The sequence below is a fragment of the Notolepis coatsorum genome, assembly GCF_963971535.1.
Source record: "Notolepis coatsorum genome assembly, chromosome: 18".
NCBI lineage: Eukaryota > Metazoa > Chordata > Actinopteri > Aulopiformes > Paralepididae > Notolepis > Notolepis coatsorum.
In genome coordinates this window covers 63,607,722-63,633,505 of record NC_140182.1, presented here as the reverse complement: position 1 = coordinate 63,633,505, position 25,784 = coordinate 63,607,722, and the positions used below count along the sequence as shown (strand labels likewise).

The window sequence follows — 25,784 nt, the reverse complement described above, 5'->3', positions numbered from 1 at the left end:
GATCTTCCGATCATGAATCCGGAGTTCTACCCATGTAGCCACGCTGCCGGCTGTATGTTGCACATATACATATGTATGTTGTATATTTATATCATGGTCTCATTCTAACAACGTCCTCTGTATTTCAGGTATCAAGGTCTTACAGAGGACGGCTCTCCCGAGGTATTTGAACAGTTCCTGACCCATCACCAGTGCAACTACTACTGCGGGCTTCTCGACCTGCGCACCCTGAAGACCATGGACAGTTTGCAGCAGCCCGGCAAGATAAAAGGCTCCAGGAGCCCCCTTATGAACCGCAGGTACAGCACGGGCTCCTTCAGCCCCCAGCTGCAGAAGAAAGGAGCGAACAGCCCTCAGATGTCCAAGAAGGTGGGCTCCAGCCCGAAGGTGCCCAGAAAGACTGAAGAGACGGAGGACAACAAAACCAAGACCGCAGAGACTCCGGTTGACCAGATGAGGTAGAAAAGGAAGGACTTACCAAACCAGCTACCTGTGTTTCAAACAAACTCTCACGATTTTACGACTTTTTTCACCTTTTTAAGGTTTTTCTTTTTCAAGTTACAAAAGCCAGCAGAGCCTTGAACAACATATAACAAAATGCCAGGGTAAGCATACCTATGACGTGAAGGAGGGGGGGACGTTGGAGAGGGAGCAGATCAGTGAGTGGGTATGCGCCTGGGTTGTTATGTAAGTTTACTGTGAATTTCCCAATTTCTCTTATTACTGTAAGACTTCCTACTCTCGCTCCGCTTACGCTCTATCCCCTTAGCGAGCCGGTTCTTAGAACAGTAGGCTTACCACTCAGTACTATGTGTAAAGCACAGAGGTCAAGGTTCTAGGTCTAGAGCCTGGTGCGGTCTTATCTCTTCAAATGAAGAGCCAGCGCTACGTGGCGACAGTGGCTCAGGAGGTAGAGAGCGGTCGTCTGGTAATCGGAAGGTCCCAGGTTCGATTCCGTCTCTCCTCCCGGTAGCGTGTCGAAGTGTCCCTGAGCCAGACACTTAACCCCTAACTGTTCCCGGTGAGCAGGTTGGCACCTTGCATGGTCGCCTCCGCCATCGGTGCGTGAGTGAATGGGTGAATGTGAGGCATAAGTTGTAAAGCGCTTTGGATAAAAGTGCTATATAAATGCAGCCCATTTACCATTGCTATGATTGAAACCATTATAATGGACGAATGATAGACGTGCATCATCTCACCCACAGAAGAGCTCCAGTATGATGTACCTACTGTATATCTACAAGGAGTGCCTTATCTACTATGTACATCTGTGATGTGCAGTACAACTAGGGCATAAAAGACTGGGGAACTAAATTTGTATTATTAAATATGGTTGAGACTTAGTGGTTATGCAGTACGTCAGAAAGCTACGCAGTGAAGTTATGCACGTGTTATTGAATTACAACATAATTTGTATGTCTTGTCAGGAATTTTTGTGTGCACTTTTTTGCCAACACTTTTTTCAGTAGTTATCAAAAGACTTTATGTACACTATCTGTTCATTGTAGAAGAACAGGTGCACATGCTTAAACAGCACAGCAATCCCCTTACCTCAGTCTCTCAACGGTTAGGAATGTGTTGTTTAACATGCTGTAACTGGTAAAGACCTTATTATCGATTAGACGTAAGGGGCTTACGAAAAGAAACGCATCAACTTTTGAATGCATAAGCTTATTGCCATTCAATTAGCAAGTTCTCCTAATTAAGATCTTCTGAATGAGTTTCACCAATTTTCCCCAACTGAGGTCAGTTAGTTTGGACCTGACCCATGGACCTGTAGACTAAAGACATTGAGCAGTGGATATTAAAAGAGCAGGTTGAAGGTTTCTTAGAAGCCTATTGATCTTAAGTCTCTTTTAAAGAACTCCAAAAAGGTTTTATGCCAGTGTTCAGTGGGTGTTAAGTGCTGTAAGGGAATGGGAACCAGACCATTCAAATCCATAGCAACCAGTTTTACTTATTCTCAAAGCCATTTAACACTGCTGTCAAAATGTGACAATAATCAGAAGATGCTTCGTTGACAATAGTTAAGACAGCTCAGAATCTTTTCAAAAATCAAATATCCAAATCCTTTTTACTCCATAAAAGTTTTCATTTGTAATTATTACAAGTTATGTTTCTTTGTCCTGCCCTCCGACACAGAGGTTCATTTATTGGTGAAAAGAAACAAACATTTTGGCCGTAATGTAATTAAACTGAACAATAGATAAATGAATAATAATAATAATAAATAAAGATTATTATTATTATTATTATTATTATTATTATTATTATTATTATTATTATTATTATTATTATTATTATTAGATAAATTAGGAAAAGATATTGATGAAAATACTAATGTTGAGGCGTGGTGTGAACATTTTAATTCTCTAGTTATTTTTGTGTGTACCAAGAATGAAATAATTTGTGAGTAAGTGAGTGAGTGAGTGAGTGAATGAGTGAGTGAGTGAGTGAGTGAGTGAGTGAGTGAGTGAGTGAGTGAGTGAGTGAGTGAGTGAGTGAGTGAGTGAGTGAGTGAGTGAGTGAGTGAGTGAGTGACTGAGTGACTGACTGAGTGACTGAGTGACTGAGTGACTGAGTGACTGATGAGTGAAAAAGAGAAAGAAAGGTGTGCTTTGACCGTGTGTAATGTCACTTGTCATTGTGTTTGATATGTGCCAGCTGCATTTTGTAAAATAAAAGTGTCAAACATTGTCCAAGGATGATATACATTTTTATTCTCAGATTTCATTTATTCTTCCACAGTTGTGTTATTGTAAACAGAATTATTACCAAAAAAAATACATTTTATTCATTTAGATTTCCCAGTTAAAAACATTTACATTCATCAGAAGGTTAATCTGAATATTTCATGAGGTATGCGCTTTTACTTTTTGAAATCCCTTGAATAAAAGGCAATATATTAAGAAATGTACAATATGGATTATAGAATATAAAAGACAAACAAGTTCTGCGTTGTCTATACATTTTTACATTAGTATTGCATATTATTGACAGAAGTACATTCATGGAAACAATTGAATAACACATTGGTTTATATATATAATATACATTCATATACATACATGAAAGTAAATTGTGTCAATTGGTGGCATTGAAAATCTATTTACAAACTGGCACATCAAATAGATCACAACATTGAGTGAAATATAGAGTGGCATTTGCCACTGTTTCCCATGAGCCTTCAAATGAGATGGTCTCATTCTTCACAGCGCTGTAAAGGAATATTGCTTCATGTTAAGACTGGGCAAAATGGGCTAAGAAGATAAGATATTCCTTTATTGATCCCCTTGGGGAAATTCAGGAACAGCACATCATCAAGAGAAATGTAACCAACTTTGAATGCCTCCAAATTTAAAGGAACATGCCAACATTATGGGAAACTTACCGTCTTCTCCAGCATTAGACAAGGAGATAGATACCAATTTCCTCTCTGTGCGTTCAGTAGAAAGCTATCTAGCTGCAAGCATATGGACCAGCTAGCTAGCCTAACTGTTGGCCAAAAACACCTTTCCCAGAGTTCTAAGCTATAGCTGGTCTGTATCATGTATCCGCTTCCATTCATTTGTGCTAAGCTAGGATAGCTTTCTACTGAAAACAAGGTAAGAAGATGGTAAGCATAATTTCCCCACAATGTTGGCATGTTCTTTTAAGATCTGACATTCTTCCTGTTCTCCAGGAGAGTTCAGTCAATATCTGTGACCCATCTGCCTCTCCTGAAGCCAGAGAGGACCCTTGGATTTGTCACCTGGATGTCAAATCTGGAGCTGCTTGGACAGTCAATGAATGGGCCATTGAGTTTGTGGAGCCATGAAATGTACCCGAATGAGGTTCATGCTGTAGTATTACTAACAGGACTGGGACAGAATTGAAAGCTTGTTTGGGTGTAGGACCTCACACACAAACATTTCATGGCTCCACAAAAATCAACACCCCACTCACTGTCTATGGAGCCGCCACAGATCTTACATATCAAGGTGATGTCACACATTCCAGGGTTGTCTCTCTGATTTCTGGCTTCAGGAGAGTGGTGTGTTGGGACAGGAGTAACACGTGTGCATTTGTAAAACGTCTGGAATTCCCCTATAACTGCACCCTTCTCCGCTGATCTTTGTATAGCCGTCTAAACGGAGGACGATGGAACATAGAATCTAATTTAACCACATGGAGACAAACTGGATCCCACTTTTACCAGAAAGGGTTCAAATAAGATTTTATTTTTGGCCTGTATAAATTCAGCCTACAATTGTGTATACTGGTCTTAGACTCCCTTTTCTTTTTTTTCTTTTTACATACAAATCCAAAACTTACCTTCCAAAGAGGTCATGACAGCAGGTTTGAATGTTCAGGCCTGTGGCATTGAAAACAGATGTCCTGAACACATCCACACAGTCGAGGGTAGGAACGTAGAGAATGCCTGAGAAAGAAGTCACAGTTACACAGTAATAAATATAGGAAAATAAATAAAAACACCCTGCAATACATAATTAAGTTTTAGCACAGATTTTTTATTATTTATTAACCTTTATTTACCCAGGGTAGGTTCTCTGAGCACGGATGCTCTTTTTCAGGAACGCCCTGCTTCACATTCACACAGTTCCATTCACACCTGGGAGCTGCCCAGTACAACCACAGTCTGCCACCGTTGGCCACTGGGCAACTCCACTGGAGCAGTTGAGGGTTAAGTGCCTTGCTCAAGGGCACTTCAGCGGTTGGTGTTAAGGGTATGGGAGAGAGTTATTAATTCACTTCCCCAGCCCAGATTTTTTCCTGCCGGTCCAGGGGATCAAACCAGCGACCCTCCGGTCACAAACCCGCTTCTCTAACCATTAGGCCACCCGCTGCCCCATATATAAAAAGATATATTTGTACATTTAAAAGCACTTACCTGCAACGCAAGCATTAATGAGAGATACACAAGTCCCGGTGAACAGCGCTCTTATCACTATCGAGGCAATGTCGGCTCTTCTGGATGGACATATAGAGGCTTTGATACAAGAAAGACCCATTAGTCAAACGTCTTTCTCCTGATCAAGGACATATAGTTTTCATATAAGAGCATACAGTGGAGGCAAGCGCCATGGGACAAGGCAAGGACTGCTCAGCGTACGGACTGCCCAGACCGTACAGGCTTTTAAATCACTCTTGAAAACCTACCTGTTCTCCTTGGCCTTCCCCCCTACTTAACCACCACTAGACCCCTGGCCCTTCTATCCTCTTTGTTTTACTGTGTCCTACCAGTTTTTATTACTTTCATTGCTTTATTATGTTTTTAATCCTATATCTTGCACCATACTGTTTGTTTTTGTTGCTTTCATTGCTTTGCTATGTTTTTTTTTCTTTCTTTTAATCTTATACCTTGCCTCACACTAATTTGTTTTCATCAACTTGCTTGTGAAGCACTTTGGTGTCAGCTGCCGCTGCCTGGAAATGTGCTATACAAATAAAACTGACTTGACTTGACTTGACTGCTGTAAGATGATACTCACACAGGCCTCCTATGACGATGCCCATTGAGCTGAAGTTGGCAAACCCGCAAAGAGCGTAAGTGCAGATGATTTCGGATCGGACCTGTAAGAACAACAACCCTTTTAGAATAGAATGGAATAGAAGTACTTTATTGATCCCGAGGGAAATTCAGCACCACAGATCGCTCACAATGAACATTCAGGTAGTAAAAAATCTAGAATAAGAATAAGAGTACACGGTCAGAGATATACATTCTAAAATATGTAGATACATTCTAAAATATACAGTCCAAAGATACAGTAATATACAGTAAACATTTACAGTGAAATGTGCAGGAATGTACAGGAAGATATACAGGGATTTATACTGTTACTGTATTTCTTCACATACTCTAGTTATGTGGCTATACGGGTCTAGCATAGCTAGCGCAAATGTTGGCCATGGTGCAGGAAGCTTTACTCACAGAGAGCCATTGCCTTTCACCTCCGATAACTTCGTCCAGTCCGTTGACCCTGTTGGTCTGCAGCTCCGACAGCTTCTCGTAGGCCAGGAACTCGTTGAGGAACAGCTTGGTGCCGAGAAGCTCTGCCACCGTGAAACACTCATCGAACGGTATCCCCATCATGAAAGCCACCGGCATGAACACGTAAGAGCAGATCATCTGCGGCCACAAAGAGATATACTATTTATTTATTTATTTATTTATTTATTTATTTATTTATTTATTTATTTATTTATTTATTTATTTATTTATTTATTTATTTATTTATTTATTTATTTATTTATTTATTTATTTATTATTTATTATTTATTTATTTATTTATTTATTTATTTATTTATTTATTTATTTATTTATTTATTTATTTATTTATTTATTTATTTATTTATTTATTTATTTATTTATTTATTTATTTATTTATTTATTTATTTATTTATTTATTTGTTTGTTTGTTTGTTTATTTATTTGTTTGTTTGTTTGTTTGTTTATTTATTTATTTATTTGTCACAGACCATGTATACGAAAACATTGTAGATACAGATACATTGCATGTAGGATTTCTAGCCAAGGCTAATTTGCAACCCCTGTCCCTGGGTTGGCTAATGCAAAGTACATTAGTTCAAATGAGCACATAATTAATAGTGACATTATTTACATGATCATACAATAATTCCATCACATTACAGTCATTTTACATGTGTTGCGTATGTGTGCATGTGTGTGTGTTCCCTGTTTCATGGCAATATATGTGTATTTGCATTATGTTTATAGGTGTGTGTGTGTGTCCGTGTGCATGCATGCGTGTACTGTAGTCTTATGTAGTAATATATATGTATTTTTGTCTATGTGTGTCTGTTCCTCTAGCTTTGCCATGTAGCGTCAGTGGTTTTGAGATAAGTGTACAGTAAATTAATAATCACCATACAGTATAGCGTCGTCAAAATGTCACATTTCACTCGAACAGGATGTAAGTTGAGGAAATGTCATGTGGGATGTCTTAGTAGAGCGTACCTCAAATGAGATTGTAGGGTAGCCCACCATGCCACCAAGCCACCTCAGGGCTGCATTTATGAACTCGAGGATAGCCAGAAAGGCTATCAAGTTGGCGGCTATGTTGGCGACCAGGCCTATTGATGTAGATGCTCCGCTGCTAGCAGCTTCCAAAATGTTCTGTTCATCGCTGCAGAGTTAGATTCAATTAGATTCAAATGTATTGTCATTATACAGGTACAGGTACACTACAACAAAAATAAGTTTGTCATCCAACCAGAGTGCAAATGTAACATATATATACACAGTATATGCAGCAGTTAAAGGAACTTCATGAAAAACTCAAAGGCCACAAAGCCAATGCAGGGGCTGAGGACTATATTTGTATATACACTCAAAACGCATCTTACTTATTCATACACTGTTCATACAATTGCACAGCCCTGGCCTGTTTTATTTTATAATTACATTATATTCTATTTTAATTTAGTTTATATTCCATTTTATTTTATTCTACCTTTTATCTTATTCTACCTTAATTGTCTGTCTGCTAATGTCGCACCAAACGACCAGATCAAATTCCTTGTGTAAACTACTTTCTTTGAATTTTTGGGGGGGACATTTTTTATTTTTTTTCCCATCCCAATTTCGCCTCGCCAATTCTCCCTTCAATTCTTCCCTCCCCTGTCTCGAATGTTGCTAGACTATGCCTCCCACTGGTCGACTGCAGTGAGGACCAAGCCTTGCATCACGTGTCCCCTCCGGTACACGAGGAGGCAGCTGTCGCTTCTTTTCACCTGCACAGCGCGATCTCTCAGCGGCGAGGAGTAACGCGTGGGAGGCTCACGGTGCCCCCGTTACTTCCTGATTCTGCTGTACAGGCGCACCAACCGACCTGTAGGAGTCACTGTCCACAACGTCCAATCCCCACCCACCAGCTTTCCCACCCCTAACACTGCCAATTGTGTTAGTATGAATGACCAGCCAAGCTGGTAGCAACGCAGAGAGCTGGGCTCGAACCCAGCATCTCCTGCGTTAGTGGCGAGCGCCTTGCCCACTGTGCCACTTAGCCGCCCCATGTAAACTACTTTCTGATTCTGATTCTGATTCCGACAGGAGAAGTGACGGAGAAGGATCCTTTACGTACCCACAAGCTATTTTGATCTCCTTCTCCGACTTGAACTTGCTCTCCTCGGTCTCGGGGTACGACAGCTTGGCGATGGCCAGGGCACAGGGAGCGGCCATCACAGAGGCCGATATCAGGGAGGACGCGTCGATCTGTCGAGCATCGGGGGAGAAGTACCATTTCCGTCATGTCCGAGTTGCGATGATAGATTCAAGTCGAGCGATAAATGGGACAAAACCTGCTACTACTGTCTGTGTGATGATAAAAGATGGTCAAAGCTTCCGTCTCCCATTTACATTTACATTAAGTCATTTAGCCAACACTTTTATCCAGAGAGACTTACAAGTTCTGTACGACAAGTCAGCAGGAAGGGTACAACTCTTTCAGCTGAGTAACAATGTTCATCCAACAGTGTTGAAACTTGGGTGCTGCAGTGTTGAGTGCATAGTAGTAAAGGCACATTAGCATAGTAGTGATATAGGCAAGGAAGATTATTTAGTGGGAAATCACATGGTAGTAGAAGACAGTACAAAGGTTAGTGTTTTTTTTTCAGATATTGACAGGAATGAAAACAATGAAGAAAAGTAATAATAGTAAAAAAATATATATATATAAAAAAAAGACTTTGCAGTACATTGATTATAACATGAAAATAACCAGAGATCGGTGGTCACAAGGTTTACCTTAGAGAGGGAGAACTCATTCTCACTTGTCTGCTTACCTGCAATAAACTTTATTTGATATACAACGTTTCGGTCCTTAGAATAAGCTTTATTTGCAATTGACCTATCTCAAACCCTGTCTTCTTTTCTTGATCCTCCAATTACAACTGTTGCTTCTCTAGGTCAGGACAAAGTTTGTCAGAGGGAAGCAAGAGTTGTGATTGGAGGATCAAGAAAAGAGGGCGGTTTGAGAAAGGTCAATCAAGAAGACAATGGGCCTCATTCAACAATACTCTCTTATTATTTTTCTTATATTCTTGGTTACCTGTCTGTTAAGAGAACAATAAGAAAAGCCACCGCCACATTCATCAAGCCTTTCTTAAAGTCCAAATCTGTTCTTACCCAGGTTTTTTGAATGGTGAATCCCACTCATTCTAAACTGGATGCGCGTACAGAGACACGCATCGCAGGCTCATTATAATACGAGAGCCGTGGGTCTGCATTGTATGAGCAGATCCCCCGGCCCTATTCAAGCGCTGGAGCGCTTTGCGATGGATCAAAATTAGATAGGAATCAAATGTATTGTCATCATACAGCACCTATTGTGAGGTTTGGTTGGTTCCCCGCCACACGCTCTCCTGAGGTATGGTGCTGATTGGTGCATTCCCCGCCACACGCTTTTTGAGCGATTGCCACTTTCATCACGCAGCTGTCATAGTTTGTGATTAGCGCCCCAGAGGGCTTTATACCGGGACCTTCCTTCTATCGTTGTCGGGTCGTTCTGGAATACAACTGCATTTGCCTGTTTTTTCCCCGTTGCTGTTCCTGGTCTACTTTCTCTCCAGGACCTTTCTGTGGAGAACCGCTGTTGAGAACCTTGTTCCCCGTTTGGAGCTGCGCCTCGTTTTGCCCGCTTTACGCGTTGCGCTTGGGTGAGTGGAACCAAACCCCTCTGGATATTTCTGATTGTGTGTTTTAGAAGAGACACTGAAGACTTCGTTTTGTTTGCACTGACTCAGCTAAGTTGTGTGTTGTGGGGAACACTGAAGACTGTCACTGTCAATTGGTTCTGGATTATTCTGATTGTGTGTTTTAGAAGAGACACTGAAGACTTCGTTTTGTTGCACTAACTCAGCTAAATTGTGTGTTGTGGGGAACACTGAAGACTGTCACTGTCAAGTGGTTCTGGACCCAGCTAGGGAGGAGGGAACCACACTGCCTCTGTGTTTCGTTGGACTGTTTCTGATATCTCTCTCTCTCTCTCCGTTTTCCAACTTGAGTAAAAGCTGGGAGTATCAGCAGAGCCGCTGCAACGTCACATGCCAATTCCCCACCACTATCTCCAGGAGGATTCTGCAGAGCGGCAGATGACTCTGCCGAAGGCATTCTCCCTGTTTGTTTGAGAATTGTACTTTACCCTTTTTTTTACTCTGTAAATAAATACGCCCTAGCATTTGGCTAACTCTGAACTCCCTGTCTGTGCCGTTGCGTTTGAGGTCGGTTACAAACCATAACATTACGACCCGACCATGACGACCTCAGCCGACACAGACAGGGTCAGAACAGCGTTGGCGGTCCAGATTGAGTTAACCAACGACCACAGCCTACAGCTAGGTGCGGCTGCGGCTGCTGTACAGGAGCTCCGAGACCAGGTCCTGCCTATTCAGGAGTCCCTTGGCTCTCTGGCTAGCCTGCAGACAGCCCAGGGTGATCAGCAGACTAATATTCTCCATCAATTACAAGCGCTGAGTGAAGCCGTTAACACCTTGCTTGTAACCCCAACTACTACAGGAGCCTCGGCCGGAGCATCACCCGCAGCCGTGGCAGGCCCCGCGCCTCCCGATCCCGCACCTCGGGAGCCCCGTCTCTCCGAACCACGGTTGTTCAATGGTAACTGAGAGCAGGCAACTGCACCTCCTCATCCATCACCCTCAACATAGGGGCCCCCCAGGGCTGTGTTCTGAGTCCCCTCCTCTACTCCCTGTACACACACGACTGTGTGGCTCAGCGGAGTAGCAATACAATCATCAAATTTGCTGACGACACAGTGGTGGTGGGCCTGATCTCTGCCAACGACGAGAGGGCCTACCTGGAAGAGGTCAAGGTCCTGGCGGGATGGTGCCAGGAAAACAGCCTCTCCCTGAACGTCAGCAAAACAAAGGAGATGATTGTGGACTTCAGGAGGTCGGGGGTCAAGGACTACAGCCCCCTCAGCATCGACGGGGCACCGGTTGAGAGAGTCAACAGCTTTAAGTACCTCGGAGCCTACATATCCGAGGACTTGACATGGACCACACACATTGACAGTGTTGTGAAGAAGGCACGACAACGCCTCTACTTCCTCAGGCGCCTAAGGAAGTTCCAAGTCAGTCAGAAGATCCTTAAGAACTTCTACTCATGTACAATAGAGAGCATCCTGACTGGCAACATCACCTCCTGGTTTGGGAATAGCACTGCACAAGACCGAAGCAGACTACAAAGAGTGACACGTTCAGCCGAACGCACAATTGGAGGGGGGCTCCCCACCCTCCAGAACATTTACAACAAGCGTTGCAGGGGCAAGGCTAAGAGAATCATTAAAGACTCCAGTCACCCGAACAACTGCCTCTTTGAACTGCTGCGGTCAGGCAAGCGATACCGGAGTCTCAAGGCGAGCACAGAAAGACTCAGAAGAAGCTTCTATCCCCAGGCCATCAGGCTGCTAAACGAACAATGAACACTACACAACAACAACCATCAAACGCACATAGCACACACATCCACACGCACACACTCACTTTAAACAAACACACTGTAGCACCCACTCCACACACTTTATAGCACACACTCACTTTAAACAAACACACTGTAGCACCCACTCCCCACACTTTATATTTATTGATGAAGGATTGCACTACAACTCGTACACCTTACTGTAAATTGTACCTAAATTGTACCTCATCCCATTTCTGCTTTGCACTATATAGTACTGTACATTAGTACACTGCATAGTATTGTATATTATATGGTAACTCAGTTACGTCTATTCTGCATTGAACATTGTACATATGTCTATACTGAACACTGTGACCTCATTTTCTACTTCTAAATTACATGCTATACTATGTTATTTGATACTATCTTGTCTAGCACAGTCTCTGGAGCGTAACAGTAAGAAGCATTTTGTATGAAAGTATTCTGTACTTCTGTATGACAACTATTAAAGAAACTTGAAACTTAACTTCGAGGAGTGTGCCACATTCATCATGCAATGTGAGTTGGTTTTTCGTCATCAACCCAGCCGATTCACTTCAAGGGGAGCCCGAGTGGCTTACATGACTAACCTGCTCTCAGGCCCGGCAGCCCAGTGGGTTACTGCCTCCTGGGCAATGGGGGCTGATTTCTGTTTTTCCTACCCAGACTTCGTGGCTGAGCTCCGCAGGGTTTTCCACCACCCAGCCCGTGGCCAGGACCCTGGAGCTCGGTTGGGCACCTTCCGGCAGGGCAGTGGCGGGGTCACCGACTACGTGCTGGAGTTCAGACTGGCGGCAACGGAGAGCGGTTGGAACGATCAAGCGCTTCGTCTCACCTTCATGAGGGGGCTCAACGACGCTGTCAGGGACCAGCTCGCTTCGGTTCAAATAACAAACTCAGCAAGACCGACGGCTTCTCAGTTACAGTGGGTGACAATATTGTCACAAGGAAAGATGAAATTACCTACCTGGGTTCCATCCTAGAGGCTAATCTCTCCTGTGACAAAATGGCATCCAATGTAATAAAAAAAGTCAACCAACGAACTCGATTCTTGTACCGGATCTCCTCTCTGGTAAACAAGAATACCCTGAAGACTCTGGCAGGAGCACTCATTCAGGGGTACTACGACTATGCTTGCACCTCATGGTACCAAAGCACCTCAAAGGCGCTAAAAACAAAATTACAAACATCTCAAAACAAACTGGTCAGACTACTGCTTGACCTTACTCCTAGAACCCACCTCACCCCTGCCCACTTTGACAACCTAGGATGGCTTAGAGTAGACGACAGAGTACAGCAACTTGCAATGGGCCTGGTCTACAAGATACACTACACGACCAAGGTACCCATGTACATGTCAAAATACTTCCCAAAGGTCAGTGAATACCACGATCACAACACCAGAGGGAGCTCCACAAATCATGTTAAACCCAGATTCGGCTCAAATAAGGGACTAAACACGTTTCGCAATTATGCCACATCAATGTGGAACGCCCTACCCAAAGCTGTAAAGGAATGTGGATCACTACCCACTTTCAAAACCTCTCTCAAGGGACACCTACGGGAGACTGCAATTCAAAACTGGCCCCTGTAAATATCCTAACCCAACCCCCTCCAATGTACAGTCATTTACCTAGTATGGTTTTGTCAATAGTCCAATGTACAATTTTGTTTGTTTGTACAGTGTCTCCTCCCCCCCCCCTCAATGTACAGTTTTGCTTGTTTATACAGTGTGTCTCCCCCCCCCCCCAACCACCTCCAATGTAAATGACCCAGTATGGTTGTCAATATCCCAATGTACCCAACCCCCCCCACCCAACCTCCTCCAATGTACAGTTTCTACGTCAAATGTATATACTCCCTTTTCTTGACTCCTTCTGTATCACAAACAGTACTGTATTTGCAAATCTGGTATGTCATAAATGTATAGATGTAGCAGTACTGACTATCTGTATGTCATGTATGTCATATATGTCCTGATGAATTGAAAATGGGGGACCCTGATGTAAACAAGACGAAAGTCTTTCTCTGGTCTGCATCCCCTTAACAATTGTGTGTATTGAGCTGTACTGTATTGTACCCATTCTGCAATCTGTTAATAAAGTTTTCAAACAATCAATCAAACCTGTGAGGAACCTGAGTCCCTCGAAGACCTATTCAGCCTCGCCATTCGCATCGACGGACGCCTCCAGGAGAGAACCCGACCGGGACCTCCAGAGGTTCCCCAGACCCCCCATACTCGTGACGGTACTGCGGTCCGCCCTGCTCCCTACACAACTGGTGGTTCCTTCCCCTCCCGTTCGGTGCCCGGGGAGGAACCCATGCAGCTGGGACGTTCACATCTTAGCCAAGCTGAACGGGAGGCGAGGTTCAGGTCCGGCCTTTGCCTCTACTGCGGTCGGGATGGACACCGTATCGCCAACTGCCCCACCCGGCCAAAAGACCAGGCTCGCCGGGACCCCGGGAGATCCTGGTGAGCCGTTTTTCTCGTTCCCAGAGCCGTGCACCACCTAGCCGTCTGATGAGCGTCACCCTGGCCTGGGCGGACCAACGGGCCACGGTGGAGGCACTCATTGACTCGGGTGCTGACGAGAGTTTCCTAGACTTCGAGTTTGCTACCCGGGCCAACATTCCACTAGAGGACCTCGTGAGGCCATTGGAGGTGTTCGCATTGGACCAACACTGCCTGGCTGACATCACTCAACGCACCTGTCCTGTCCTGCTCACCATTGCTGGTAACCACGTTGAGAGACTCCAGTTTTTTATCACCAGATCCCCTCTTGTCCCAGTAGTCCTGGGCCGGCCCTGGCTCGCGCTGCACGAGCCCCACATCGCCTGGTCCTCCGGTACCATCAGGGGGTGGAGCTCCTCCTGTCATGCCCAGTGTCTTCAGGCGGCGTCCTGTCCCTCGCCCCGGAGATCCGTTTGTGAGCCGCCTCCGGACCTCTCGACCATACCCCCCGAGTACCACGACCTCGAGGAGGTTTTCAGTAAGTCCAGGGCTCAGGCCCTTCCGCCTCACCGGCCTTACGACTGTGCCATCGACCTCCGCTCAGGGGCTCCCCTTCCCGGCAGCCGCCTCTACAGTCTGACCGTCCCTGAGAAGGCAGCGATGGATCAATATATCTCTGAGTCCTTGGAAGCAGGACTCATTCGGCCTTCCTCCTCCCCTGTGGCGGCCGGTTTCTTCTTTGTTGGGAAGAAGGACGGAGACCTTCGACCCTGCATCGACTATCGCCAGCTCAACGAGATCACCATTAAGAACAAGTACCCTCTTCCTCTCATGAACTCCACCTTCGAGCCTCTCACCCAGGCTACCGTCTTTACCAAGCTGGACCTCCGGAGTGCCTACCATCTGGTCCGTATCCGAGAGGGCGATGAGTGGAAGACCGCCTTCAAGACTCCCAGGGGCCACTACGAGTACCTGGTAATGCCGTTCGGCCTCACCAACGCTCCGGCGGTATTCCAGGCGCTCATGAACGACGTCCTTCGTGACATGCTGGAGGAGTTTGTGGTAGTATACCTAGACGACATCCTCATTTTCTCCAAGACCCTCGAGGAACACATCCAGCATGTCCGCCGTGTGCTGGAGCGCCTCCTCCACAATCGGCTCTTCGTCAAGGCAGAGAAGTGCCGATTCCATTCCGACTCCGTCGATTACCTGGGCTTCATCGTGGAGAGAGGCTTGACCCGAGCTGACCCTTGCAAGATCCGGGCCGTGGAGGAGTGGCCGGAACCCACCTCTCGGAAGGAGTTACAGAGCTTCCTCGGGTTCGCCAACTTCTACCGAAGATTCATCCGGAACTACAGTCAGGTGGCGGAACCGCTTACCAGGCTGACCTCTCCCGCCCTGCCGTTCGACTGGTCCTCAGCGGCGTGTGCTGCGTTCCGCTCCCTCAAGAAGAGGTTCACTTCCGCCCCGATCTTGCTCCATCCAGACCCCAAGAGACAGTTCATCGTAGAGGTGGACGCCTCGGATACTGGACTAGGAGCTATCTTATCCCAGCGGTCAGCAACGGACCAGAAGGTACATCCGTGCGCCTTCTACTCGCGTCGTTTCCTCCCTGCCGAGAGGAACTACGACATCGGCAATCGGGAGCTGCTGGCGGTTGTGGCTGCCTTGGAGGAGTGGCGTCATTGGCTAGAGGGGGTCGAGGAGCCATTTACCATTTGGACGGACCACAAGAACCTGACGTACATCCGTGCTTCCAAGCGCCTCAACGGCCGGCAGGCAAGATGGGCCAGCTTCCTCAGTCGGTTTGACTTCTCGCTGACGTTTCGCCCTGGTTCCCGCAACACGAAGGCCGACTCCCTGTCCCGGTTACACTCCAAGGGGGCTCCAACCACTGAGGACCCGACTCCCATCCTCCCAGAGGCCAGGGTGGTAGGAGTAGTCACCTTGGGCATCGAGGGGGTGGTAAGGCGTGCCCTACGCTTCCATCGCGCTCCAGGCAATGTACCGGTTCATCGTCTCTTCGTCCCCGACTCAGTCCGGTCCCGGGTCCTCCAGTGGGGCCATACCAGCCGGTTCGCCTGCCACCCAGGCGTTCATCGCACGTTCTCCTTCCTGGCTCGTCGATTCTGGTGGCCCACCATGAGGAACGACGTCAAGGAGTTCGTACTGGCCTGTGCAGTCTGCGCCCGCAGCAAGGCCTCCCACCAGGCACCCTCCGGGCTATTGCAGCCGCTTCCCATTCCGAGCCGCCCTTGGTCCCATGTGGCGTTGGACTTCGTCACGGGTCTTCCTTCTTCCCAGGGGAACACGTGCCTACTGACCGTGGTGGATCGGTTCAGCAAGGGGGTTCACCTCGTGGCCCTTCCCAAGCTTCCCTCGGCGGCCGAGACGGCGGACCTCCTGACACGCCACGTGTTTCGCCTCCATGGGTTTCCCCAGGACGTCGTCTCGGACCGGGGGCCCCAGTTCACTTCCCAGGTATGGCGGGCTTTTTGCAAGGGATTGGGGGCAACGGTCAGTCTTTCCTCTGGTTATCATCCCCAGACTAACGGACAAACGGAGAGGATGAACCAGAGTGTGGAGTCTGCTCTTCGGTGTGTGGCTGCCGAGAAACCCGCTTCTTGGAGCCGTTTCCTTCCCTGGGTCGAGTACTCCATCAACTCCATGGTCAGTTCCGCCACCGGCCTCTCACCTTTTGAGGTATCCCTGGGCTACCAACCCCCTATTTTCCCTGCACAGGAGTCGGAGGTGGCAGTTCCCTCCGTACAGGACCACCTCAACCGGTGCCGTCGGGTCTGGGAGATCACCAGGACTGCGCTGCTCCGGTCATCGGAGCGCGCCAGTCGTGGGGCTGACCGGCGCCGGGTCCCTGCGCCGACGTACCACCCTGGGCAGAGGGTGTGGCTTTCCGCAAGGGACCTTCCGCTTCGGTCCTCGGCCAAGAAGCTTAACCCCCGGTTCGTCGGTCCTTTTGAGGTTCTGAAGGTACTCAGTCCGGCGGCGGTGAGTCTTAAGCTTCCTGCGTCCATGCACATTCACCCCGTTTTCCATGTGTCCCGGGTTAAGCCTGTCTCTCTCAGTCCCCTGATGCCTCCTGCTCCGGAACCACCTCCTCCCGTGATGGTGGACGGTCACCCCCAGTGGCAGGTCCGCCGGTTGATGGGCGTTCGACGGCGGGGTCGGGGGTTCCAGTACCTGGTGGACTGGGAGGGGTACGGCCCGGAGGAACGGAGCTGGGTCTCCCGCCAGCTCATCGTGGATCCCGGCCTGATCACCGACTTCCATCGTGCCCATCCGGGCGAGCCGGGTCGGGCTGGACGCCGGGTGGCTCACATGGAGGGGGGGGTACTGTGAGGTTTGGTTGGTTCCCCGCCACACGCTCTCCTGAGGTATGGTGCTGATTGGTGCATTCCCCGCCACACGCTTTTTGAGCGATTGCCACTTTCATCACGCAGCTGTCATAGTTTGTGATTAGCGCCCCAGAGGGCTTTATATACCGGGACCTTCCTTCTATCGTTGTCGGGTCGTTCTGGAATACAACTGAATTTGCCTGTTTTTTCCCCGTTGCTGTTCCTGGTCTACTTTCTCTCCAGGACCTTTCTGTGGAGAACCGCTGTTGAGAACCTTGTTCCCCGTTTGGAGCTGCGCCTCGTTTTGCCCGCTTTACGCGTTGCGCTTGGGTGAGTGGAACCAAACCCCTCTGGATATTTCTGATTGTGTGTTTTAGAAGAGACACTGAAGACTTCGTTTTGTTTGCACTGACTCAGCTAAGTTGTGTGTTGTGGGGAACACTGAAGACTGTCACTGTCAATTGGTTCTGGATTATTCTGATTGTGTGTTTTAGAAGAGACACTGAAGACTTCGTTTTGTTGCACTAACTCAGCTAAATTGTGTGTTGTGGGGAACACTGAAGACTGTCACTGTCAAGTGGTTCTGGACCCAGCTAGGGAGGAGGGAACCACACTGCCTCTGTGTTTCGTTGGACTGTTTCTGATATCTCTCTCTCTCTCTCTCCATTTCCACCTAGAGTAAAAGCTGGGAGTATCTGCAGAGCCGCTGCAACGTCACATGCCAATTCCCCACCACTATCTCCAGGAGGATTCTGCAGAGCGGCAGATGACTCTGCCGAAGGCATTCTCCCTGTTTGTTTGAGAATTGTACTTTACCCTTTTTTTTACTCTGTAAATAAATACGCCCTAGCATTTGGCTAACTCTGAACTCCCTGTCTGTGCCGTTGCGTTTGAGGTCGGTTACAAACCATAACACCTATAGCTATATAGTGGAATAGACTGTATTAATATAGTAGTAATATAATAGTTTCAAGTTTCTTTAATAGTTGTCATACAGAAGTACAGAATACTTTCATACAAAATGCTTCTTACTGTTACGCTCCAGAGACTGTGCTAGACAAGATAGTATCAAATAACATAGTATAGCATGTAATTTAGAAGAAGAAAATGAGGTCACAGTGTTCGGTATAGACATATGTACAATGTTCTGAGTTACCATATAATATACAATACTATGCAGTGTACTAATGTACAGTACTATATAGTGCAAAGCAGAAATGGGATGAGGTACAATTTAGGTACAGTAAGGTGTACGAGTTGTAGTGCAATCCTTCATCAATAAATATAAAGTGTGGGGAGTGGGTGCTACAGTGTGTTTGTTTAAAGTGGGTGTGTGCTATAAAGTGTGTGGAGTGGGTGCTACAGTGTGTTTGTTTAAAGTGAGTGTGTGCGTGTGGATGTGTGTGCTATGTGCGTTTGGTGGTTGTTGTTGTGTAGTGTTCATTGTTCGTTTAGCAGCCTGATGGCCTGGGGATAGAAGCTTCTTCTGAGTCTTTCTGTGCTCGCCTTGAGACTCCGGTATCGCTTGCCTGACCGCAGCAGTTCAAAGAGGCAGTTGTTCGGGTGACTGGAGTCTTTAATGATTCTCTTAGCCTTGCCCTTGCAACGCTTGTTGTAAATGTTCTGGAGGGTGGGGAGCCCCCCTCCAATTGTGCGTTCGGCTGAACGTGTCACTCTTTGTAGTCTGCTTCGGTCTTGTGCAGTGCTATTCCCAAACCAGGAGGTGATGTTGCCAGTCAAGATGCTCTCTATTGTACATGAGTAGAAGTTCTTAAGGATCTTCTGACTGACTTGGAACTTCCTTAGGCGCCTGAGGAAGTAGAGGCGTTGTCGTGCCTTCTTCACAACACTGTCAATGTGTGTGGTCCATGTCAAGTCCTCGGATATGTAGGCTCCGAGGTACTTAAAGCTGTTGACTCTCTCAACCGGTGCCCCGTCGATGCTGAGGGGGCTGTAGTCCTTGACCCCCGACCTCCTGAAGTCCACAATCATCTCCTTTGTTTTGCTGACGTTCAGGGAGAGGCTGTTTTCCTGGCACCATCCCGCCAAGACCTTGACCTCTTCCAGGTAGGCCCTCTCATCGTTGGCAGAGATCAGGCCCACCACCACTGTGTCGTCAGCAAATTTGATGATTGTATTGCTACTCCGCTGAGCCACACAGTCGTGTGTGTACAGGGAGTAGAGGAGGGGACTCAGAACACAGCCCTGGGGGGCCCCTATGTTGAGGGTGATGGATGAGGAGGTGCAGTTGCCTGCTCTCACCACCTGGGGTCTGCCAGTCAGGAAGGCCAAGACCCACTGGCAGAGGTCATAGTTCAAGCCCAGGTCCCTGAGCTTGGCTATGAGTATGGAGGGGACTATGGTATTGAATGCCGAGCTGTAGTCGATGAATAGCATTCTCACATAGTTCCCCTGCCTCTTGTCCAGGTGTGATGCTGCTGTGTGCAGCACATGGGCTATGGCGTCCTCCGTGGACCTGTTGGGGCGGTATGCAAATTGCAGGGGGTCCATGTTGATGGGGAGGGAGGAGCAGATGTAGCCCTTTACTAGCTTCTCAAAGCACTTCATGGCTATGGAGGTGAGAGCTACAGGGCGGTAGTCGTTGAGGCAAGCAGGCTTGGATTTTTTGGGTACAGGGATAATAGTGGACTTCTTCAGGCAGGTGGGGATGACAGCCTGTTCTAAGGACAGGTTAAATATGTCAGTGAATACTGGGGCCAGTTGGTCGGCACAGACTTTTAGGACGCGGCCGGGGATGCCGTCCGGACCTGCTGCCTTCCTGATATTCACTTTTTTAAAGGTCCGCCTCACCTCATGCTCTGTTACCCTGAACACTGCGTCTCCATCAGCAGCCGACCCCCCCCCCCCCATTGCCGTGGCTTGTGGGCTGGTGTTGTTATTACCAGCATCAAACCTCGCATAGAAGGTATTGAGGTCATTTGCTAAGGAGATGTCACTGTTCAGTTTGAGGGAGGCGCCTTTGTAGTCTGTCATCGTTTTGAGCCCCTGCCACATAGCTCTAGAGTCAGCTTGTTCAAACTGGAGTTCAATTTTATCCCTGTAGCGCCGTTTGGCCTCTGTCACTGTCCTCCTTACGTTGTATCGCGCCACCTTGTGGTCATTCATGTTGCCTGCCACTAGGCCGTCGTTGTATGCTTTGGTGCGCTCTCTCAGAGCTTCACGGACGGATTTGTCTACCCAGGGTTTTTGATTTGGGTAAACTCTCATTTTGGTAGTGGGGATTGTTTCTTCCACCAAAGTACAAACATAGTCCAGCACTGTCTCCGTGTAGACATTAATGTTATCTGTGTCGCGGAACACGTTCCAGTCTGTGCAGTCAAACGCAGCCTGGAGCGTCTCCTCTGACGTCAAATCCCATTTCTGCACCTCTAGCGAGACTACAGGAGTACTTTTGATTCTCTGTTTGTACTTTGGTGAAAGAAAAATGGACGCGTGATCTGATTTACCAAAGCCACTAGCAGAATGAGCCTTGTAGCCACCTTTAAATTGCGTGTAACAGTGATCTAGGATGTTACCGCCTCTGGTGTTGCAAGTCACATGCTGATAGAAGTCAGGTAATACCTTTCTCAGATTGGCGCTATTGAAATCACCCAGCACTAAAATGGCGGCGTTAACGTTCGCCGCTTGTATTCTATTTACCTCGTCGTGGAGTCTGGAGAGCGCGACGTTGTTACTGGCTTGCGGTGGAATATACACTCCTACAAGGATGATCGCCGTTAACTCCCTCGGGAGGAAGAAAGGACGACACTTGATGGTTATATATTCCAGGTCTGGGCAGCAGTGGTTGGATAATTCCTTCACGTTAGTTGGATCGCTCCAATTGTTGTTAAACATGAAGGCGATACCTCCTCCACGTTGTTTGCCGGACTCTGCTGTACGATCCTTGCGGTGGATAAAGAAGTGTTCGGCCGGTTGGATAGCGTGGTCTGGAACGTCCGGCGCCAGCCACGTCTCGGTGAAGCAGAGAACGTTGCAGTCTCTGACGTCTCTTTGGTATTGAATCCTTGCTCGGATATCGTCCAGTTTATTGTCAATTGATTGTACATTGGCTAGCAATATACTGGGTAATGGCGTTCGGTGGCGTCTGGATCTCAGCCTGTTACGGATCCCAGCTCTCTTCCCACGCCGTCTGGTTCCTTTGTTCCTGGGATCTGGTCCCATTTTCCTGAGAATCTCCTCAGGCCATTGTTGCGGTTCGGAAAGCTGATCCAGTGAGTAATCCAATCGGTAAGTTTCCCGTAATCCGATGTCTATAAGTGACTGACGGTCATACACATTAAATGCACCTACTGTTGGTACAGACAAAACTCTTAAAACTATAAATATTAACAAAAGTAAGCACAGTCTCGACGGAGCGAACAGAAAGGCAGCCGGTCGGAGCAGCGCCATTCTCATCAATAGTAGTTGGCTAATTGCCGCTTCTGGCCACCTCCCGCAGTGCGCGCATACACACGTACTGTATACATACGTGCACAGTGAATCGTTCCAGCAAAGTACTGTAGGCTTTTTCAATACTGAACGACTGTGCCTTGTCAAGAGCCAATCGCACAGGTTGCCACTCATCTGGCTCTGCAAATAGATCTAGAGTCTGAATATCTCCGCATCTATAGCCTGATGACTGTCAGTGCGCATAGTACAGTGCGTGCTCCAAGTCAGACTGGATGACACATCTCTCTCAAATCCATTATGAGAACGGAACGCAGGTCAAAGTCAGTTGTTTATTTATTTATGTTTTACTGTTTGCATACGAGGTGGTCCGCAAATGTTCTTGATAACAATCTAGTGGTCCGCATAAAACAGAATTTGGGAACCACTGATATAGACTATCTCTAAATATGCGTTCTATGCTACGTATACAGTACTGCATATCTGTCATGTCATAAATGTCATGATATATATCTGTATATCTGTATGTTGTGTATGTCATAAATGTCATTATGAATTGAAAATGGGGGACCCTGATGTAAACAAGACGAAAGTCTTTCTCTGGTCTGCCTCCCCTTAACAATTGTGTGTATTGAGCTGTACTGTATTGTACCCATTCTGCAATCTGTTAATAAAATCTTCAATCAATCAATGGCCTGGGCGGCCAGAGCATAACTGTTCTAACAGCAATATCCATTTCAGACAGAACGCATGCAATAAGTTATAATAATAATAATTATTATTATTATTGAAAAGTATTTGGGGGCAATTAACCAATGGTATGCTTTTTTATTTTATTTTTATTTTGGGTACGAATTTCTTATTTCAGTAAGAGTGCTCTCGACCACTCTTATAATTTGTTCTTGCCTGAGAGAAAAGCAACAATAAGAAAACTTTGCTGAATCCCAGGTAAGAACAAAGTAAGAGGAAATGCTAGAACAAAATCTGTTCTTATATCGCTTCATGCATGAGGCCCAATGTACATGTCGGGAGGACTTTCTTCACTATAGCCTATGGACATTTTCTCCCTGTGTCTAAGAAATTCATCTGTCTCTTTTCTAGTTATTATTATTATTATTATTATTATTATTATTATTATTATTATTATTATTATTATTATTATTATTATTTTCTTTCCTGTTAACCTTTGAGAGGCCCTTTTGTCCTCTCGCCAGGCTGTCATTGTAACCTGCCTGGTTAAATAAAATAAAATAAATAAAATGAAAGGTGTGATGATGTGGCAAGATGGTTTAGCATTAGGCCTACAGTGCTATTTCCATCAGTATTCACTGTGGTGTGTGGTGTGCATTCGACGCGTGATATACTTGTGTAATGTGCCCCGGAGAGCCTAAAGTCTCAAGTCTCACCCCGAATGAAATGAATGCTCCCATGACGCTCCCTGCAATGGTGGCAAATCCACCAGTCATAACAGCATGGACCTCAGATCTGGTCATGTCCTTCAGATAGGGGCGGATCAGCAGCGGGGCCTCAGTCTGAGGGCAAGTGACAAGATATTGTGAAGAAAGAAACAAGGAATTTGATTGAATTATTCTATAGTAGTAGTAGTGAATGAATGAATGAATGAAAACTTTATTTAACAGATTGCAGAATGGGTACAATACAGTACGGCTCAATAGTAGTAGTAGTAGTAGTAGTAATAGTAGTAGTAATAGTAATAGTAGTAGTAATAGTAGTAGTAGTAGTAATAGTAATAGTAATAGTAGTAGTAGTAATAGTAATAGTAATAGTAATAGTAATAGTAGTAGTAGTAGTAGTAGTAGTAGTAGTAGTAGTAGTAGTAGTAGTAGTAGTAGTAGTAGTAGTAGTAGTAGTAGTAGTAGTAGTAGTAGTAGTAGTAGTAGTAGTAGTAGTAGTAGTAGTAGTTGTATTCAGTCATCACACACAATACAATAATACACAATCATCAAACAGTCTTTGATTTTGGCAGTGACTGAAAAGGTACCGGCAAAAGTATAATGCCTATACATGCCTGTCCTATATTCTTAACAAATGTAAATAAAAAAAGGAATAATAATAATAATAATAATAATAATAATAATAATAATAATAATAATAATAATAATAATAATAATAATAATAATAATAATAATAATAATAATAATAATAATAATAATAATAATAATAATAATAATAATAATTAAAAAAAACTGATCGCATCACGCTGGTTTCAACCGGAAAAAATGTGCAGGAAGGTTTGGTCTCTTACATATCTCGATGTGATTTATCAAGAAATATCTACAGCAAGAATTCTGGGTCTCAACGAATCCAAAATGTCAATGTGGTTAGAAGTGGTGGAGAGAATAAAAGCTAGCTTATAATGGTAGTGTCTGGTTAGAGTGAGGGATAATGGAGGTACTATCCAAGGAGGGGTCCGGGAGGGGGGGGTTCGAGCTGGAGCATATGTGTGTAGGGTTTTAGAAAATAGGTATTAGTGGTATATCCTGTATAAGGCATTTGTATAATTGGTAATTTCGTTGGATATACACTATATACGTTAAAATATTATTATAGACTTTTTTGTTTGTTTTCTGTTTCTGTACTTGCATATCATTTTAGCCACCTTGTCTGTTAGTTTCATTATGCATTATGTGTTGAGTACTGACTTTTAATAATTTTTGTTTTGCAATAATAAAAAAAATAAAAATAAAAGAAAATAATAATAATAATTGTAACTGAGGGGTTACAAAACCCTGACTGTATTAAAGATTGTGATAGATTAAACCACTGCTAGTTATGTACTTTAATTACTAGCCAGACAGTACATCAAATATAGATGGTGAACACCCACAATAACACGGCATTGACAAAGAAATAGTATTTGAGGGTAATTTATTATTATTAGGCAACGTTAGGTTACAGAATGAGAATTAGGGTCGCGCTTGTATGGCGAAGAATATACGTAAAGTCAGTCAATAGCATGAGTCACTAAGAATAGCAGGAATCCTACGATGGGTCTAAGTTGACACCACCTGTCGTATAGTAGCAACTAGATAGGGCAACACTGGTACCGCCTGGAGACAATGGGTTCCCTCCGGGGGTGTAAGGCCTGGAGGGTAGAGGAATGTTCGGGTACTCCGTCTGATTCAATGAGGAATAAAGAGACTCCAGGTACAGGAGTCGGTCCTTGTAAATCCCTTGATCAGCAGCAAAGTAATAATTGTAATCCAAATGCTCGACAGCATTGATGACAGCTAGCCAGCCTCCGTCCACGAGGCCGGCCCGAGTTGTAATCCTCACGAGGTTGAATCCCAAACGATAGTGGAAATCAACGATGCTCTCCGGGTACCACGTTCCAAATCAATATAATCCAACCAGTAATGGTTCTGCAATCGCCGACGTCGATTCTCCTGTGTACATGTCCAACGGTTCTCCGCCTAGGACTCTTCAGGTGTGGGCGACGTATTTAGGCCACACACCCTGGTTAAGTACACTAGCTAAATACACGACGAACCGCTGGGTAATGCTACACACGAACGAACTGTGGCCGCACGATATACAATAAATGAACGATTATTCACTTCACATTAGATTAAGTCGAACTCAACGTTACTTCATTAAACTCTGACACTTTTACCATTCTATTCGCACGCGGTTCTCAATGCTCTGTTAGACGCAAGGTTGCTCACTTCACTGCACGTTGACTCGTGGTGAAGGTGGGTAAGGTACTGAATGAAGACACGAAGCTAAGCTAAGCACGGTGTGCGCACCTTGCGCTGTATTTATACTTAAGTGAATATCTAGTCCCAACCTCAGTCCTTGTCTGGTATCACTACGCTGACTCCGGGCATGTTCCGACATGCCTGCACTTGTCTTTGAACCTGCCGTTGGGGGCTTGCGCGCTGGCGCCTGGGGGCGCTGTCCAATAGGAGAGCGAATATTACTCTGGTTTGAACGCAGGTAAAGGGATATTCCGTGTATATATATAAATAATATACAAAGTATATCAAACAATAAAGGTAGATTCTCAGTTTAATCTGGCCCTTCACAACAACAATAATAATAATAATAATAATAATAATAATAATAATAA

The 25,784-nt window shown here is 45.7% G+C and overlaps 2 protein-coding genes across 2 annotated transcripts in view; one reads left to right on the top strand and one right to left on the bottom strand.

Moving 5' to 3' along the window:
* Positions 1-462, top strand: part of alpk3a (alpha-kinase 3a) — a gene marked incomplete at both ends in the record, with an annotated part of 40,803 nt that extends 40,341 nt beyond the window's left edge. The window contains one exon of the mRNA XM_084335222.1: positions 129-462. Within this exon, the coding sequence (XP_084191348.1) occupies positions 129-462 (334 nt within the window). The remainder of the gene's footprint in view (positions 1-128) is intronic.
* A 2,643-nt stretch (positions 463-3,105) lies between these two features.
* Positions 3,106-25,784, bottom strand: part of slc28a1 (solute carrier family 28 member 1) — a gene marked incomplete at both ends in the record, with an annotated part of 32,751 nt that continues 10,072 nt past the window's right edge. Inside the window, 8 exons of the mRNA XM_084335221.1 lie at positions 3,106-3,217; positions 4,315-4,420; positions 4,892-4,990; positions 5,493-5,574; positions 5,936-6,133; positions 6,983-7,151; positions 8,109-8,239; positions 23,101-23,226. Of these exons, the coding sequence (XP_084191347.1) occupies positions 3,106-3,217; positions 4,315-4,420; positions 4,892-4,990; positions 5,493-5,574; positions 5,936-6,133; positions 6,983-7,151; positions 8,109-8,239; positions 23,101-23,226 (1,023 nt within the window). The remainder of the gene's footprint in view (positions 3,218-4,314; positions 4,421-4,891; positions 4,991-5,492; positions 5,575-5,935; positions 6,134-6,982; positions 7,152-8,108; positions 8,240-23,100; positions 23,227-25,784) is intronic.